The sequence below is a fragment of the Lepidochelys olivacea genome (genome assembly GCF_965140295.1).
Source record: "Lepidochelys olivacea isolate rLepOli2 genome assembly, chromosome: 3".
Lineage (NCBI taxonomy): Eukaryota > Metazoa > Chordata > Testudines > Cheloniidae > Lepidochelys > Lepidochelys olivacea.
In genome coordinates, this window is record NC_140413.1 from 21,545,261 (window position 1) to 21,561,215 (window position 15,955).

Consider the following 15,955-nt stretch of genomic DNA (forward strand, 5'->3'; position numbering starts at 1 on the left):
AAAGCAAACCTGAAAGCTGCCAAGAATCACACCCAGCTGCTGACGAACTCTGGAATTCCAACTGCTGTGAGCACGGCAACTAAGCAGAGCTACTCCCTGCATTGCAGAAGAGAGAGAAATGTAATGCTCGGAATGAGATCACCAGGTCAAAATCGTGCTCTGATGGAGTTTCTCCCCCCTGCTGCCCCACACTGTCTGTCTGAGGAACAGAGGAGGATTAAGCAGTGCGGCTGCAGTCATTGATACTGAACTGAGCAAACAGAACTGGCTGCAAATCACCGAATGGTTTTAAGGGACTTGGAGAGGGTTTTTTTCTCTCTCTCTCTTTACACATTTGTGTGAATTCAGTGCTTGTGTATGGCGGCAGGTTGACAGGCCTGGAGATTGCTGGCCACTAGCAGGAATGGGAAAAGCAGTTTTCATACAAGCTTCCCCCATATGTACCTCAACTATCTATTGAGGCGGGGATAGTCACCGCAGTCTTTTTGGCCCTTGCTCCTCTGTGCTGGGTGCTACCAATGTGCTAATTATGATGGTTGGTGGCTTTTGTAATGCAAACACTGGTTCACCAAACTACAGGACACCAGACAGGCAAATGATGGTGCCAGCTTCTGGTCTTGCTGGATTAGGACTGTAAAGCCTATAATTTACTGCCACTCCTTAGAGCCATCTGATTATCCCTCCCACCCCAAGCTCTGTCACAATTTGAAAAACCTTTTCCAGTGTCCTTAGATAACCTGAATCTTGCATTCAAGTAGAAAGGGAAAGACTAAGTGGGATCCTAGCCTGTTTGTGCCACTCTGGGAGGCAGAAGGTGTGTTATCCAGGATTCCTCTATTGACTTTCTTCTCTTCATTGTGACCTTTGCTGGGCCCCAGGGTGGGTGTTACTCGCTCTGCAGCTTGTGAACCTGGCTTCAAGTGCTGGTTGGAAAGTGGCGATGGTGAGGGCGGGAATTATGTTAAACGCTCCTTTGAGAACTGGGTGCTGCTATTTCTGCAACATTCCCCCTCTGGGAGCTAGTGAGAGAGAGAGATCCCGCCCTACCAAACGCCCCTAGTCCACCTTCTTGCTTGCGAGGAGGGAGGGTGAGAGAACGTTGCTGGGTTGCGTCATATTTACATGAGTTTAGGTTAGCTGCCGAGGGATAGATTGTAAACGTCAAGCAAGCACATAGTTCACTCCTCAGGCCAAACCAGAATCAGTCTTTGAATGTTAACTAAGGATGAGACTGAAGTCAGTGGAATTACTTCTGCGAGAAAATGCTCACTGACATGAGGGAGGGTTGCTCAACCTACTCCGAAAAGGTTAGCTGCAAGGATGCCATGGAAATATCTTGAGTTCCTTCTAAAGTATGTGTCCCTCATGTAGGCTGTATTTGGGTGCTCTCTAGTGGACAGTAAAAGGAATCAAGTGGAAAGCTCTGTTAATGTCCATTTTACCTAAGCCAACCGATCCACTATCTTAGCTACATTTCTAATGTCTGTACTATCTACGTGCTATTCAGGATGGCTAAATTCTGGGGGCCAGCTGACCTGCATACAGCACAGGGATGACCGAGTGGCATAAAGCTGCCTTTCATGTGAGCTTTACCTTTTTATACAATCTCCCTCCCCCAGGTGGGAGGAGGAGAGAAAGATGGGGGGGCGGGGAATTGTAGAGCCCCCGCCATATTTCCCCTTTCGTCCCTCTTCAGAAGGTCCCAGGTCCCCTGGCCCCAGTGACAGGCCCCTATCTATGGCCCCTTGAAATCAGAGTTTGGCCAGCTCTTCATTCCCTCTGCCTCAGCTGTCCCCCTGCTGGGAGCCCTGCTCCTGCTCCTGAGGTGTGGGTGAAGCTCTGCACTGACGCTGGGGGTTGGGGTGTGGGAGGGAGTGTGGGGTGTGGGAGGGGGTGCGGTGTGCAGGAACGGGCTCAGGGCAAGGGATTGGGTAAGAGGAGGGGTGAGGGATGTATAAGGGGGCTCAGGGAAGGGGTTTGGGGTGCACGGGGGTGCAGAGTGCAGCAGGGGGCTCAGGGCAGGGAGTTGGGGTGCAGAACGGGTGCGGACTGTAGGAAGGAGCTCAGGGAAGGGGGTTGGGGTGCAGGAGGGGTGCAAGGTGCAGATAGGGGCTCAGGGCCGCAGGCCGTAGTTTGCCCACCGCTGCGTAGGATGTAACTCCATTTGACACTACTTACAAGGCACCAGAGGATCCCTTTACACTGGGGTGATCCTTCCAGGGTCAGACACATCAACTTCAGGGCTAGATTGTGCTGTTGATATGGCAAAAAGCTTCAAAACATCAGACCCACCTGGTTACTTAAACTCCTTTAATATGAAAAGTAAGGCTGAGATTTTATTGCATGAACATCTGAACTGCAGTCAACTCAGAGCTAAAGTTGCCTTCCAGTAAACTTCAGTTGCCTCCTTTGTGCATATGACCCTGGCAGGACAAGTCTAGCTCATGTCACGCTCAGGGCCGGCTCTACTGTTTTTGCCGCCCCAAGTAGGATGTCTGAAGACAGAAGCTGCCGCCAAATTGCCTCCCGCGGCAGCCAGAAGAGTAAACTGCCGCTGAATTACCGCTGCCGTGGAAAGCCGAGTGCCGCCATGACAGCACACGGACAGCCGCCCCTGTCGCAGTGCCGTCCTGAGCACCTGCATGGAACGCTTGTGCCTGGAGCCGGCCCTGGTCACGCTATCTGAAGTGGCTCACAACTGTGAGTGCCAGTTTCAGGTCAGACTGTCAGCAAACAGGGCAGACACCAGAGATAACGCTGGCAACCAATTTCTCTAGTAAACTAACTAAAGATTTATTAGCTAAGAAAAGGAAATGAGAGTTACTGAGAGGTTAAAGCAGGTAAAATATTTCAACAGGTGAGTCAGTAATTCTTGGGATCTCTGTCTGTTCAGTATTCCACCCTGTTAGAATCCAAAACAGTTCAGAGATACAGGATCGATCCTTGGATCCGTTTGTATAGATTCTTATACCATCTTTCCATGGAAGGCAATCTGGCAGGTGTTTTTATTCACAGCAAGGGCTCTTCCTTTGTTGATTATATGCAAAGAGTCAGTGAATTTCCGTGGTCGAAGACAGTGACCCATGCTTTGAAGTTAACAATCTCTCGTACATTTCCAAGGCTCCAATCTTGTGTGAGGGTAAACACAATGTGATAGCCAGAAACAATCTTTCATTAGTTTTCATGAAGTTTACACATCCAGCACATTCACATCTTAACACTAACACACACTTTAATCTTGGGATATCTAAAAACCAGGTATACATAATGTAATGCAATAGTAAACAACAGGTTATAGATAAGTGAAAACAATACCATTATTTCTTTGATATCCACACACAAATGAATTGGTCCATGGATACCAGTACACTTAACATTTCTTTGATATTCATCCACAAGTGAATTAGTCTATGGCTTTGATCTGAGCTGGCTTGTCAACAACATACCTATGTCTCAACTGGACACTGACAGATACATAGCTGGCATCTCTCTGGCTCACTTGTGGATTCATATTGATAAATAGGTGTTAGCATTATAAAAAAGTGTTTAGTCTCTATTGAGTGCCTGTGAGTTGCTGCCTGCATTAATCTTACTTGTCATATCTGTGTTTTGCAGTGTAATGCAGTTTTTGAGCAGTTGTATTGTGAGCCTCTGTGACTATATGAGTCGCCAGACAGGAGACTCATTAGTATGAAGAGCTGCCCTTCTACAGAAATTGTTATGCCCCTCCCAAAAAAGGAGACCCATCAATACTGGACAGACAATGGGTATATCTTATAACTGGAAACTCCCTGCATCTGGCCTGAGAAACTGTTAACAAAAGGACTAAAGACTCTTATTGCTGTTCCGCTCTCCTCTCTGTGAAGATGAGTCATGGAAGTGGACTCCTCCCATCAGCTGGGTTTGCAGCTCAGAGCACATGGCAGGAGGGGGATAAAAACCACAAACCAAAGGAACAAAGGATCACTATGTTTCTTGGTCTCGGGGTGGGAGGGGCAATGTGTTTCTAGGCATAAGCCTGAGATTCCCCAGCTACTTAGCCTGGGTTAGCCCTAAAGGACAAAGAGCTTGCTGATTATAGAAGCCTATATTACCTTTTGAAGCCTAAGACTGTAACTCATTCGTGTGTCTATGTTTGCTTGTTTTAAATACAAATACCGCTCTAATTTCCTTTCCCTATTTAATAAATCTTCATACCATTTGCTATAAGATTGGCTACAAGCATTGTCTTTGCGGTGAGACCAGGGGGAAGTGACTGGTCTTTGGTATCAGGAGTAACCAGAAAACTGTTGTGATTCTTAGTGTAAGGGACAATCTATCACAGAGATACACTCCCTTAGGTGGCAAGACAGGCCTGAGTCCCCAAGGGAACTCTCTGTGTTAAGGCTGTTAAAGAGCCTGAGGAGTTTGCACTTGGTTGGTGAAATCTAAGTTTAGCACTCACAGTGCATTTGGGGTTTCTGCCCTGGTTTTTAACTGACTGCCCTTAGATTGGTACTCATGCGCTTGTGTCACTGCTGACAGTGTCACAGTGCACGTGAATCACCTTACCGGTACTCAGGTTTCAGAGTAGCAGCCGTGTTAGTCTGTGTTCGCAAAAAGAAAAGGAGTACTTGTGACACCTTAGAGACTAACCAATTTATTTGAGCATGAGCTTTCGTGAGCTACAGCTCACTTCATCGGATGCCAACCCCAGCTATTCAAAAATCAGGAGCGACACCCCTCACCCGCTGCCCAAATTATGAGATTTTTTTAAAAATAAGAAATGTGGGGTTCTTATTAGCCTTTTAGGTTTTGAGATTTTAGCTTTTAGACTGTAGTCAGATTTTCAAACTTTTCTCTTCCTCCATGAAGCCTAGAAACTTGCTATTTTATTTTTTAAATGAAAGTGGAAATTCTCACCTAATCATTTGACTCCAGAGGTGGAGTCTTTTTAAGAGAACACTGGATATTGTGATAAGGTGATTTCTTTTTTATTACGTGAATCCCATTACATGTAAGAGTAGATATAAAATGCTACACAAAAAAGGTTCTGTTTTTTTTCCAAGATATTTAGATCTGTTGTTTGCAAAATTGTGTGTCATGTTGCACTCTGTTTTTAACAATAAATTCAGCTCAACGTTAAATTAATTCTCACAGATGGAAATCCGTCAGTCAATCACACATGCCTCTGTAATTTATCACACAGAGACCACTGCCCAGTGGATGTGTGCATTTTAAAATCTCAATATTGCTACCCTCAAGCATTCAAAAACCATGAGTCAGGCCCCCCAAATCCATGGGTTTTTCAAAAAAAATACATTTTGGGTTCTTTTCATTTGCCTTCAGGTATTGGAGCATTTAGGAGTCATATTGTCAAGCTTTTCTCTGAACCTGTGAGGGCTAGAAACTTGCCTGTTTTATTTTAAATGAAAGCTGAGATTCTCACCTAACTGTGTGACTCCAGCGACCAGGGCTTTACGTAAAAATGCCGAATAGCTAGAGATTCGCACAGATTGGCAACGCTGAAATATGGAGAGCGATACACTTTCCCTTCCCCACTAGCTGGCTTGCAGGTGGCTGCGGTTTAAAAGAGGGTGGGGGAATGGAATGTGACCCAAAGTCTTCTTCTGGGGCATGGAACCAATTATGGCTCATTGTAGCAGGGAGTGGCCGTGTTTTATGTGGGCTCCATTGGATTTTTGACACTATACCTCATCTATTAAGAAACCCTGAGGCTGCAGCGTCTTAGGGTATCACTTTGTGGTGAAAAAATTAGGAACACTTAGATGAGCAGATATTTTATGCAAATTGTTTAATGAGCGTGTGATGGATGTGGAGCTGCTCTGTAATAATGTATTAATAGGATCTAATCCTCACATAGGAGTAGAGAGTTATTTACCTCTGTATTGTCACTGGTGTGACCGCTGCTGGAAGACTGTGTCTAGTTCTGATGTCCACAATCGAAGAAGCATTTTGATAAATTGGGGTTGGGAGTTCAGGGAAGAGCCATGAGAATGATTAAAACATTCGATCATATGCTTTATAGCAACAGACTCAAGAAGGGCAATCTATTTAGCTTACAAAGAGAAGTTTAAGGGTGACTTGGTTACAGTCTGTAAGTGCCTACATGGGGAACAAATATTTAATAATGGATTCTTCAATCTAGCAGAGAAAGGTATAACATGATTCAATGGCTGGAAGTTGAAGCTACACAAATTCAGACTGGAAAGAAGGTGTACATTTTTCAGAGTAACCATTAGAACAACTTCCTAAGGGTCATGGTTGGTTCTCCATCACTGACAATGTTTAAATCAAGATTGGATGCTTTTCTAAAGATCTGCTCTAGGAATTATTCTGGGGAAGTTCTATGGCCTGTGTTATGCAGAAGGGCGGACTAAATTATCATAATGGTCCCATCTGGTCTTGGAATCTACAAATGAATACTGTACCCTTACCTGGTGTGACAAAGTCAGACCTGACAGTTCTGAAAGGGTGGTTGAAGGCAGCTATATCAGTCAGAATGGTTAATGTCCTTTTTCCTATGAAGTGAAAGGGGTTACCTTAGGTTAATTATGGACACCTGAGTCTAATTAAGGGAAGCCTATGATCTTTAAAAACCTCTTCCAGTGAGAGAGAAAAGGAAGGAGGGATGGGAAAAGCAAGCTACAGAAGGAGGCAGTTAGGGGAAAAAGCTTATTCTAGCTTAAAAGTTGTTTTACTCTATAAGGGGAAATCTTGTTTTTACTTCTGCTTGGGGCGGGGGGCCTTAGTTCCCAGCATAGCTGGGCCCAGAGAGGGTGGCTGGTGATTAGCATAAGAAGAGGCAAGTTAAGAAAAGTAATTATTTTGGTTTTGTTTAAAAGAAGCTCTCAGGCCAAACCTAAGGCCTACCCTGTAAATAAACCAATATGAAATATTAAATCTCTGGAGTGGGATTGAGGGGTTCTTGGATAAATCAATACCAAAGGGAGAAACATTGAGCCCTGATGTGACAAAAGAGGTGCGTTTGTCACACTGCTTATTGAGAGTCTAGTGTATGAATGTACTGGTTTAGTTTAATAGGTGGCTGTAAGGAAAAACAAGCAGGAAGGCAAAAGAATGGCCTGAGATTAGCCATGTCTCAGCAAACATTTGATGGTCTGTACTTTGGGGTACAGATGTGGGGACCCTCATGAAAGACCCCCTAGGTTTATATTCTACCACCTTAGGTTAACAACTTCCCTAAGGCACAAATTCCTTTCCTTGTCCTTGGACAGTATTGCTACCACTACCAAGTGATTTACACAAAAATTCAGGAAAGGGTCACTTGGAGTCTCTATTCCCACAAAATATCCCCCCAAGCCCCTTCACCCCTTTTCCTGGGGAGGCTTGAGAATAATATACCCACCAATTGGTTAACAATGTGAGCGCAGACCAAACCCTTTGGTTTTTAGGACACTGAAAATCAATCAGGTTCTTAAAAGAAGAATTTTATTATAAAGAAAAAGTAAACGAATCACACCTGCAAAATCAGGATGGAAAGTAACTTTACAGGGTAATAAAAAGATTTAAAACACAAAGGACTGTCCTCTGGACTCAGCTTCACAGTTACAAAAACAGGAATAAAACTACTTCTTAGCATAGGGAAAATTCACAAGCTAAAACAAAAGATAATCGAACGCATTTCCTTGCCTTACTTACAATTTTTGTATCTTAGATGAATCATTTCAGGTATGTTTTCAGGAGATGTTGTCCCTGCCTGGTCTGTCTCTCCATCCAGAGGGGGAACAAACAAAGAGAGCCCAAACAAACGCTCCCCCACCCCAAATTTGAAAGTATCTTTCCTTATTGGTCCTTTTGGTCAGGTGCCAACCAGACTATTTGAGCTTCTTAACCCTTTACAGGTAAAGATTCAGTACAGCTACCCAGGAGGGATTTTATGCTACCCTTATCTGTATGTTTATGACAGGGTCATTAAGAGACTATGCCAGGACAGGAAAAGTCCTGGGAATGCAGAACAACAAAAGGACTACAGTTGTTTCAAAAGGGACTCTCTCTCAATGGTGGTAGTTGTTCAGGGGAACCAGACTAAGATGCAAGCACCTGCGAGGGTATATGAAGAAGTCAGGCCTGTTTAGGTTACCATCAGGAAGACTGTAGGTAATATGTAATACTGTTGTGCAAAAAAAAAAAAAAAAAAAGCAAGTATCATTCTGGAATGTTTGTAAGCAAGACACGAGAAGTAATTCTTCCATTCTTCTCAGCACTGATAAGGCCTCAGCTGGAGTACTGTGACCAGTTCTGAGCACCGCACTTTGGGAAAGATGTGGAAAAACTGGAGAATGTTTGAAGGAGTGCAACAAAAATGATCATGGGTCTAGAAAACATGACCTATGAGGAAAGATTGAAAAACTTGGTTTTGTTTAATCTGGAGAAGAGAAGATCGAGGGGGGACAGGATAACACTCTTCAGATATGTAAAAGGGTGCTATAAACAGGAGGATGCTATGGGGTGCTGGAACAATTTTTATAGTGGGGGCACTGAGATCCATTGAACCAAACTATAAACCTTGTATATAATGGAAACCACTTCAAGCCCTGGGGTGTGGCAGCACTCATACTTCCCGCACCTATGGGATGATACTTTGTTTTCCTTAACCACTGAGGATAGGACGAGAAGAAATTAGCTTAAATTGCGGCAGGGGAGATATAGGTTAGACGTGAGGAAAAACTTCTTAGCTATAAAGGTAGTAAAGCACTGGAACAAATTACCTGGAATCTCTGTCACTGGATGTTTTTAAGAACTGGTTAGACAAACACCTTTCAGGGGTGGTCTCGATAACATGTAATGTTACCTCAGTGAAGAAGACTGGACTAGATGACCTATCAAGGTCCCTTCCAGTCCTACATTTCTATGATTCTAAAGCCATGTGTGTGGACTTGTTTTACAGTTCTTGTTTCTCTAAATGCTTTGCACTGATAAATAAACAATACTTGGTTTAAGAAGACTGTTTGGTAATTATATGCGCCACTGGTCGCAGACTCCTGAAGTGAAGAATCACAGTCGGACCTGCTGGGTAAGAACAGTTCATACACAGGGTACTGTAACCCAGGGTCCAATTCAGGAGTGGGTGAAGTGCAGAATTCCACCTCGGAGAGGTAAAAGCATGAAGCCGAGAGGGGGTGCACCCACAAAGGGGTCAAAGGTGCAACTAGCCCTGTACCCGTGATGCTAATCTGCATATTTGTATAGAATCATAAACCTCAATTTAAAAAAAAGAAGTTGTGGGTGAATTTAGTGCTGGTAAAAAGTGTCAGATTGACAGGCAGTGGGAACAATGTCACTTGCAGGACAGCAGCCTGCTAACCTTTCCACACATATTGCTCTACCAGCCTCTCTCCAACCTGACCCGTAGGGACTCAACCTCTTGGAGCAGCAGGGATATTTCAAAGCAGGTCAACACTAAAAACACGGCATCGGCGCAGCTGCATGGATGCAGCTGTGCTGCTGTAGAACTTAAGTGAAGACGCTCCTATGCTGACAGAAGAGCTTCTCCCATCGGCCTACTTAATCCACCTCCTGGAGAGCTGATAGCTATGTCAATGGGAGAAGCTCTCCCTATCTACAGGAGAAGTGCCACCACACTGCCCCTGGAACCTTCTTGACATGAGCCCAATGGCAGCTGGCTGAAATGGTCCCACATGCTACAGACTGGTGAACAACTCCCAGCCCTGAGAACACCGATTTTCCAGGTATAACACTTGGAAATTACTGTGTGTAATAAGGGTTCTAAAGCTCTGCGCTGGAGCTATGGAAAGCACAAGTACACCCCAAATATTTACGTGTCTGACTGAGTCTCTCTTTTAGCGGCATTTTTATCTCTGGCTGATTTCCGACATAATCCAATTTATTTAGATCAATAAGGAGCTGGCACCTGGCCATCTGAGACAGCAAAAACAGAACAGATTGGAATCTTAGAACAGCAGACATCTGCTCAGGCATCTCCCTACAGCACTTAAAAGTCAGCCAAATTGTATCAACAAAAAATAGTGGTGGTGAAGGTCTGGCACACCCAAGACTGAAGTCCTTTGATTAGCCACAGGCAGCTGTCGTGTAAGCTTCATCTTACTGCTTCATCTTTGACTTGGTAGGTGCCTCTGTCTGTCTGTGTCTATCTGTCAGCCAAGAAGGCCTAGTGTTGCCCACTCTCATTATTGGATTTTGAGTTGTACAATATTTCTCAGCTGTCATTTAAAAAATGAAGTACCTTTCTCAGTATTACTAACCCTCACCGTTTAAAGGTCATGAGGCAGGCCCCACCAAATCATCAGATTGCTCTGCAATCATGATTTTTTTTTTTTTGAAAGAGTGAATCCTCTTTTTTGGGTATATTCCAATTTTTGAACTCCTCATGGCCACCACCACTGTATATGGCAACTGCAGTTTGCCATTTCTTGCCACAGTTGGTGGTTTTTTAAGCCCCAGATCCTGAAATTATGCAAATATACCCAGATCTCAGCTTTCATTAAAAAAAAGGAAGAAAGAAAGTTTCTAGCTCTTGTGGTTGTGGAGCTAAGTAGAGCCCTATGAAATTCTTTTTAATTTTTTAATTTATTTTTCTGGAATTTCACTTTATTACTCTTTAACATGGGAGGTGTCTGGGAGACCATACTGGATCCAGCCCCAGGGGGTAGAAGACCTGGGGAGGTCAGGTCTTGCCCCTCAGAGAAGAGTGCAGAGCAAGCCCACCCTGCACTCACTCCACAGGAACTGCTCCTGTCCTGCAGGGCTGGGCCCAGGTTTGGCCATTGAAACCTGGTGCCTGGGGACACAATGCCACTCAGGTTTGGCCCAGCTGCACCTCCATCATGATGGGGGTGGTGGTGACCAGGCCAAATTTGAGTGAGCAGTGCTGCAACCCCATGCACCAGGTCACAACACCTGGAGCAGGGAGCCAGGCCCGGCACCACTGTACAATGGTAAATTATATTGATTATTTGCAAAACACTGAAATTTCACTTGTGAGGACACCAGGTATTTTACAACATCTAGTAGTTTTACTTTGCTTTGTAGCAGTCAGATGACTTGGTTACTAAGTTACCCACCACCCATCTTCCTTAACTTGGAACAGACCATCCTGGAGCACCAACCAAAACAATCCCAAACCCAATGCCCTGTACCTCTGTTGCATTAATTGGAGGACTCAGCAGAGGCATCTGGACCTGAAAGGGGATTTGGAGCCTGAGGACAGGTCTACACTACAGATGTATATCAGTGTAACTGCATTGCTCAGGGGTGTGAAAAATCCATACGCGTGAGCAATGTAGTTATACCAACCTAACGTCTTGTGTAGACAATGCTATGTTGCCGGGAGAACTTCTCCCGTCGACATAGCTACCAGCTCTCCGGGAGGTGGATTAACTAGGCCGATGGGAGAAGCTCTTCTGTCAGCATGGGAATGTCTTCACTTAAGCTCTACAGCAGCACAGCTTCATCCATGTCGCATCCCTATGTCGCTAGGGAAGTGTTGGTATCCAGGGCATAGGGAGAGACATCAACAGCAAAGAGCAGCATAAGGCAGGACCAGCGGGAGGAGGGAAACAGCAGAAGTGAACCCAGAAGTAGCACTTTTTTAGGTGCAGAGAAACTGGCAGGTGGGAGAAGTTCAAATAAGAAACCAGCAACCGGGAACTGTGTTCCCTCTAAGGTGCGTGCCTGCACGGCCAGGAGCCCATGAAGGGCTGCGCATTGGATGAGGAGATCCGCACAGGCGCGCAGTCACAGGGGCCTGGACAGGAGAGAGGTTTAGGGTGAGGAGAGGAATAGCGGGTGGGTGGGGAGCTTGGGGTGTGCAGGGAGAGACGGGGCACGGAGAGACGTCTTTTCCTGGCCTCAGCCCGAGCCCCGGAGCTGCTGTGGCAGGGAAAGACGCTCTCCCTGAGCCCCAGGGCTGCTGCGGGGAGAGAGGGATGGGGGGGAGTCCTCTCTCCCCGCCTCAGCCACGAGGCAGCTTACACCCCAAACCCCTCATCTCCGGCCCCACCCCAGAGCCCGCACCCCCAGCCGGAGCCCTCACCCCTGCCACACAGCCCAACCCTCTGCCTCAGCTCTGAGCCTCCTCCTGCACCCTCAACCCCTCATCTGTGGCCCCACCCCAAGCCCGCAACCCCAGCTGGAGTCCTCACCCCCCAACTCCAACCCTCTGCCCCAGCTCTGAGCCCCTTCCCACACTCCAATCCCCTTAGCCCCACCCCCTCCACACATCACCTCCATATTGATGCACATAACAAAATTCACTCTGCACATGGATGGAAAAAATTAGAGGGAACATTGCCTGGGAATAATTGCATATATGTATATTATGTGTAACTGTGGTTTTTTTGTTTTTTGTTTTGTTTTTTTTGAGGGATGGGAAAGGATGTATGTGTGGTTACTGTGTTTCTTTCAAAGTGTGAAAGTAAAGGCTTGATCCTGAAAACATTGACATCCATTACTAACTTTATTGCCTGGCCAGTAGGAGTTTGTAAAATCAGGCCTCGAGTTTTAATAACATATTTTGGTGTTTATTTCGTTTCTACAGAAGAACACAGACTCATGGTACAGTCTGTGTTTTCATGAGTTCAGCTACTAGGGGTGCCAAACAAAAGTGCCTCTAGGTCAGCATCAAAGTGCTCCTTTTGCGCTGAACTGCAAAGAGTTGCATACAAGGCTGAATCATATTCTGTATCTCATCAGAGGGCAAAGGTTATTAAGTGGGGGCATGAATCCTTCAGTGACAAATATATTGAGAACAATTCAGACACATTTTAGTGAGTGGATTCTTTTATTAAAGGTGATGACACTGCGTGGCACTATTGCTAAGATTTGGAAAGACTATGGAGCGGGAACTAGTTAAAGTACAAACACAACAGATGAGCAGCCTATTTCAGCTGGTGACACAGGACTACAGACACCTAGTGCCAGACAAACATTTTCAACATACCAAGAACAAGTGCAAGAGCCAGGAATTTGTAGAGTCACCCTTTGAAAGCACGCCAAACAAGGTGTAGTCGTGGCCGAGTGGTTAAGGCGATGGACTAGAAATCCATTGGGGTCTCCCCGCGCAGGTTCGAATCCTGCCGACTACGGGTTTCTTTTGGCTTCTTTTCCCCTTTGCAATTTAAACAAACGCCCTCATGGGGCAGAGCAGCCGGAAAACAGGCCGGGGGAGCGACGCCTGCCCAGCACGGAGTCCCTGCGCGGCAGCTGGCCGCTAGCCGGGGAGCGATCGCGGGACTCTGGGCCGGGCCGGGGGCGGCAGGATGCAGCAGGGCGCGGCGCCGGCCGTGCTGGTCACCAGCAGGTGAGGCGGGCCGCCGGGCGGGGAACTTTCCCCGGGCCCGCAGCGGGCAGCTGCCGCTTCCTTCGCCGGGGCGCCCCGCTCCTGCGGCCGCAGCCCGCGCTGGGACACGGCCCCGGGACTCCCCCGCGCCCGCGGGGCTGCGGCCTGCGCCTCCCTTCCGCGGGCTCTGCCCCGACCCTGCCCGGGACTCGGTCTTGGCCGGACAGGGATTTGCGGGGGGCTGCAGTGCCCTCCTGCTGGAGCCTCCCGCCCCAAGCCAGGGCAGCCTCGGCCGGGCGCCCCGCCTGAGCGCTGCCTGCGGCCACCCCCGGGCCAGGAACGGGGCGGCCGCGGCAGAGCCTGGTGCCCCCTCTGTGCCGCCGCGCTGGGGCCTCGGCCGGGCCTGGCTGCCAGGCGCCCCCCCCCGGCCCCCCGAGCTTCTGGGCTCTCCGGGGAGCCGCTGGCGCTCTGCCCTGGGCGGAGGAGGGGGTGGGCTAGGCAGCGCTCGCAGCAATCAGCTGTGATCCCTTTCCACAGTGCCAAGGGGGCACTGCGGAGGTGGGTGATGATCTGAAGGCGATCTGACCACCTGGCAGTTCTGAATTGCCTCCCTCCCTCTGAACAGCTACCAGGCCAGCTTCCTGCTCTTGAGACTTTCTCTTTCCCAGATAGTGTCACCATTCTAAAGCCTGGCCCGCCTGGGAGGTTGTTAGTTCCTTTACTAAAAAGAACAGGAGGACTTGTGGCACCTTAGAGACTAACCAATTTATTTGAGCATGAGCTTTCGTGAGCTACAGCTCACTTCTACACTTTCCACAGTATGCATCCGATGAAGATCTTTTTATACACACAAAGCATGAAAAAATACCTCCCCCCACCCCACTCTCTTGCTGGTAATAGCTTATCGGGTGGGGGGAGGTATTTTTTCATGCTTTGTGTGTATAAAAAGATCTTCTACACTTTCCACAGTATGCATCCGATGAAGTGAGCTGTAGCTCACAAAAGCTTATGCTCAAATTAATTGGTCAGTCTCTAAGGTGCCACAAGTACTCCTTTTCTTTTTGCGAATACAGACTAACACGGCTGTTACTCTGAAACCAGTTCCTTTACTGGTATCCAAAGTTATGGGACTGGCAACAAACTCTTGAACTTCAAAGGTTTCAGCGCTGACCCTTGGGTTCTGGGCTCTGCAGGTGAGAAACACAAACCTGTGGCAACAATCCGTCTCTTTCTGTGCAGCAGGACTCCCTTCACATTAGCCTGCCTCTGAATAGCTTTACAGGCAGGTACCGCCAGGCAATGGTTCTGCAAAGCCTGTTATGATGCTGCATGGCAATGCCAGCAATGCCTTCTTAATTGGTGTAAAGTAATCCATTTTAATTTCTGCCCTGCTAGGAATTCTGGATGTGAGATTACAAGTGAAAAATGTGTGACTTCTCTTAAAATGTTCGAGGTTCTCTGCAGCTGTAGAGTACAGCTATCTACTGCTATAGAGTAGTGTATACAGTCATCAAAATTATTTATTTATAACCATAGAGCTAGGAAGAGCACAGGCTGCTTTATGGCCTTCTTTGTGATTGTAGGTAATTCATCTAAAACAATTTTACAAATGGGTGATTCGACAAATAATATCCTGAAAGTAAACATTGCTCACTCTTCAGTAAGGGCCTAATCCTACCAGGGGCTGAGGGCATTTGGCTGCTCCTCAGTCAAAAGGATAATAATAATAATAATAATTAATATAAACCTAATTTTTTATAAGAAAAGTTTAGAATTTGTAGAACGCAGCAGAAATTGCTGAGTTCCTAAAATTGTGGGATTGGCATGTTTGTTTCCACGCTTGTTGGAGAATGAGTATGTGCAAGGTACAGTAGAAATACCATCTTTTTGTTCTGTGTTTGTACAGCACCTCGCACAATGTGATCCTGATCCATGAGCAGGTATCCTTGTTGCAACCGTACAAATAATAAATAATCTTGTAAATTAAGTATAGGGAAAAATCTGCATGTGCTTTTAATAGTACCCATTATCAGATGTGCGTAGACCAGCCTTCATCTTTATTTCTGTTTATAGTCTACTGTAAGCTTGGTGATATTTAACTAGGCAGCGTGCCTAGTGGCTTGAGCACTGGTCTGGGGCTTAGGAGACCTGAGTTCTGCTTGTGGTTCTCCCACTGACCTACTGGGTCATCTCCATGCCTCAGTTTCCCCATCTGTAAAATGGGGTTAGTGATACTGCCCTCCTCTGCACAGTACTTTGAGATCTACTAATGAAAAGTGCTATATAAGAATTATTATTATGTTCTATATGTAAAATACATTAAAAGGGGAGTGTTAACTAGTGGTAGGAGATTAACAAACACAACAGATTAACATTGTACATTCCTCCCCCCTTTGCTCTTTGGCTGTTGCTCCATCACCCTCCTTATTTCAGCATAACTCCAGCTGCCCTCCACTCCACTCCCCTTTCTTTTCTCATCTCCCTTCCTTTGTTTTTCCCTTTAGCCCTCTCTCCCTTCCCTTCCCATCTCTTCTCTCCCCCCCCGCAACAGCTGTAATGGATATAATACAATGTACAATCAACAACACCCCATAAAAATCATATGAAAATCAAAATAAACTAACAAAAAATCATGGCACTAACATGTTGTTTGTGAACCATCACTCTGTTAGC

General features: G+C 46.3%; 1 protein-coding gene across 1 annotated transcript in view; it reads left to right on the top strand.

Moving 5' to 3' along the window:
• The first annotated feature begins 13,124 nt into the window (after positions 1 to 13,124).
• The window catches only part of HS1BP3 (HCLS1 binding protein 3), a 78,209-nt gene continuing 75,378 nt past the window's right edge, over positions 13,125 to 15,955 (top strand). Inside the window, exon 1 of the mRNA XM_084622619.1 lies at positions 13,125 to 13,303. Coding sequence (XP_084478745.1) covers positions 13,263 to 13,303 — 41 coding nt within the window. The 5' untranslated portion in view covers positions 13,125 to 13,262. The remainder of the gene's footprint in view (positions 13,304 to 15,955) is intronic.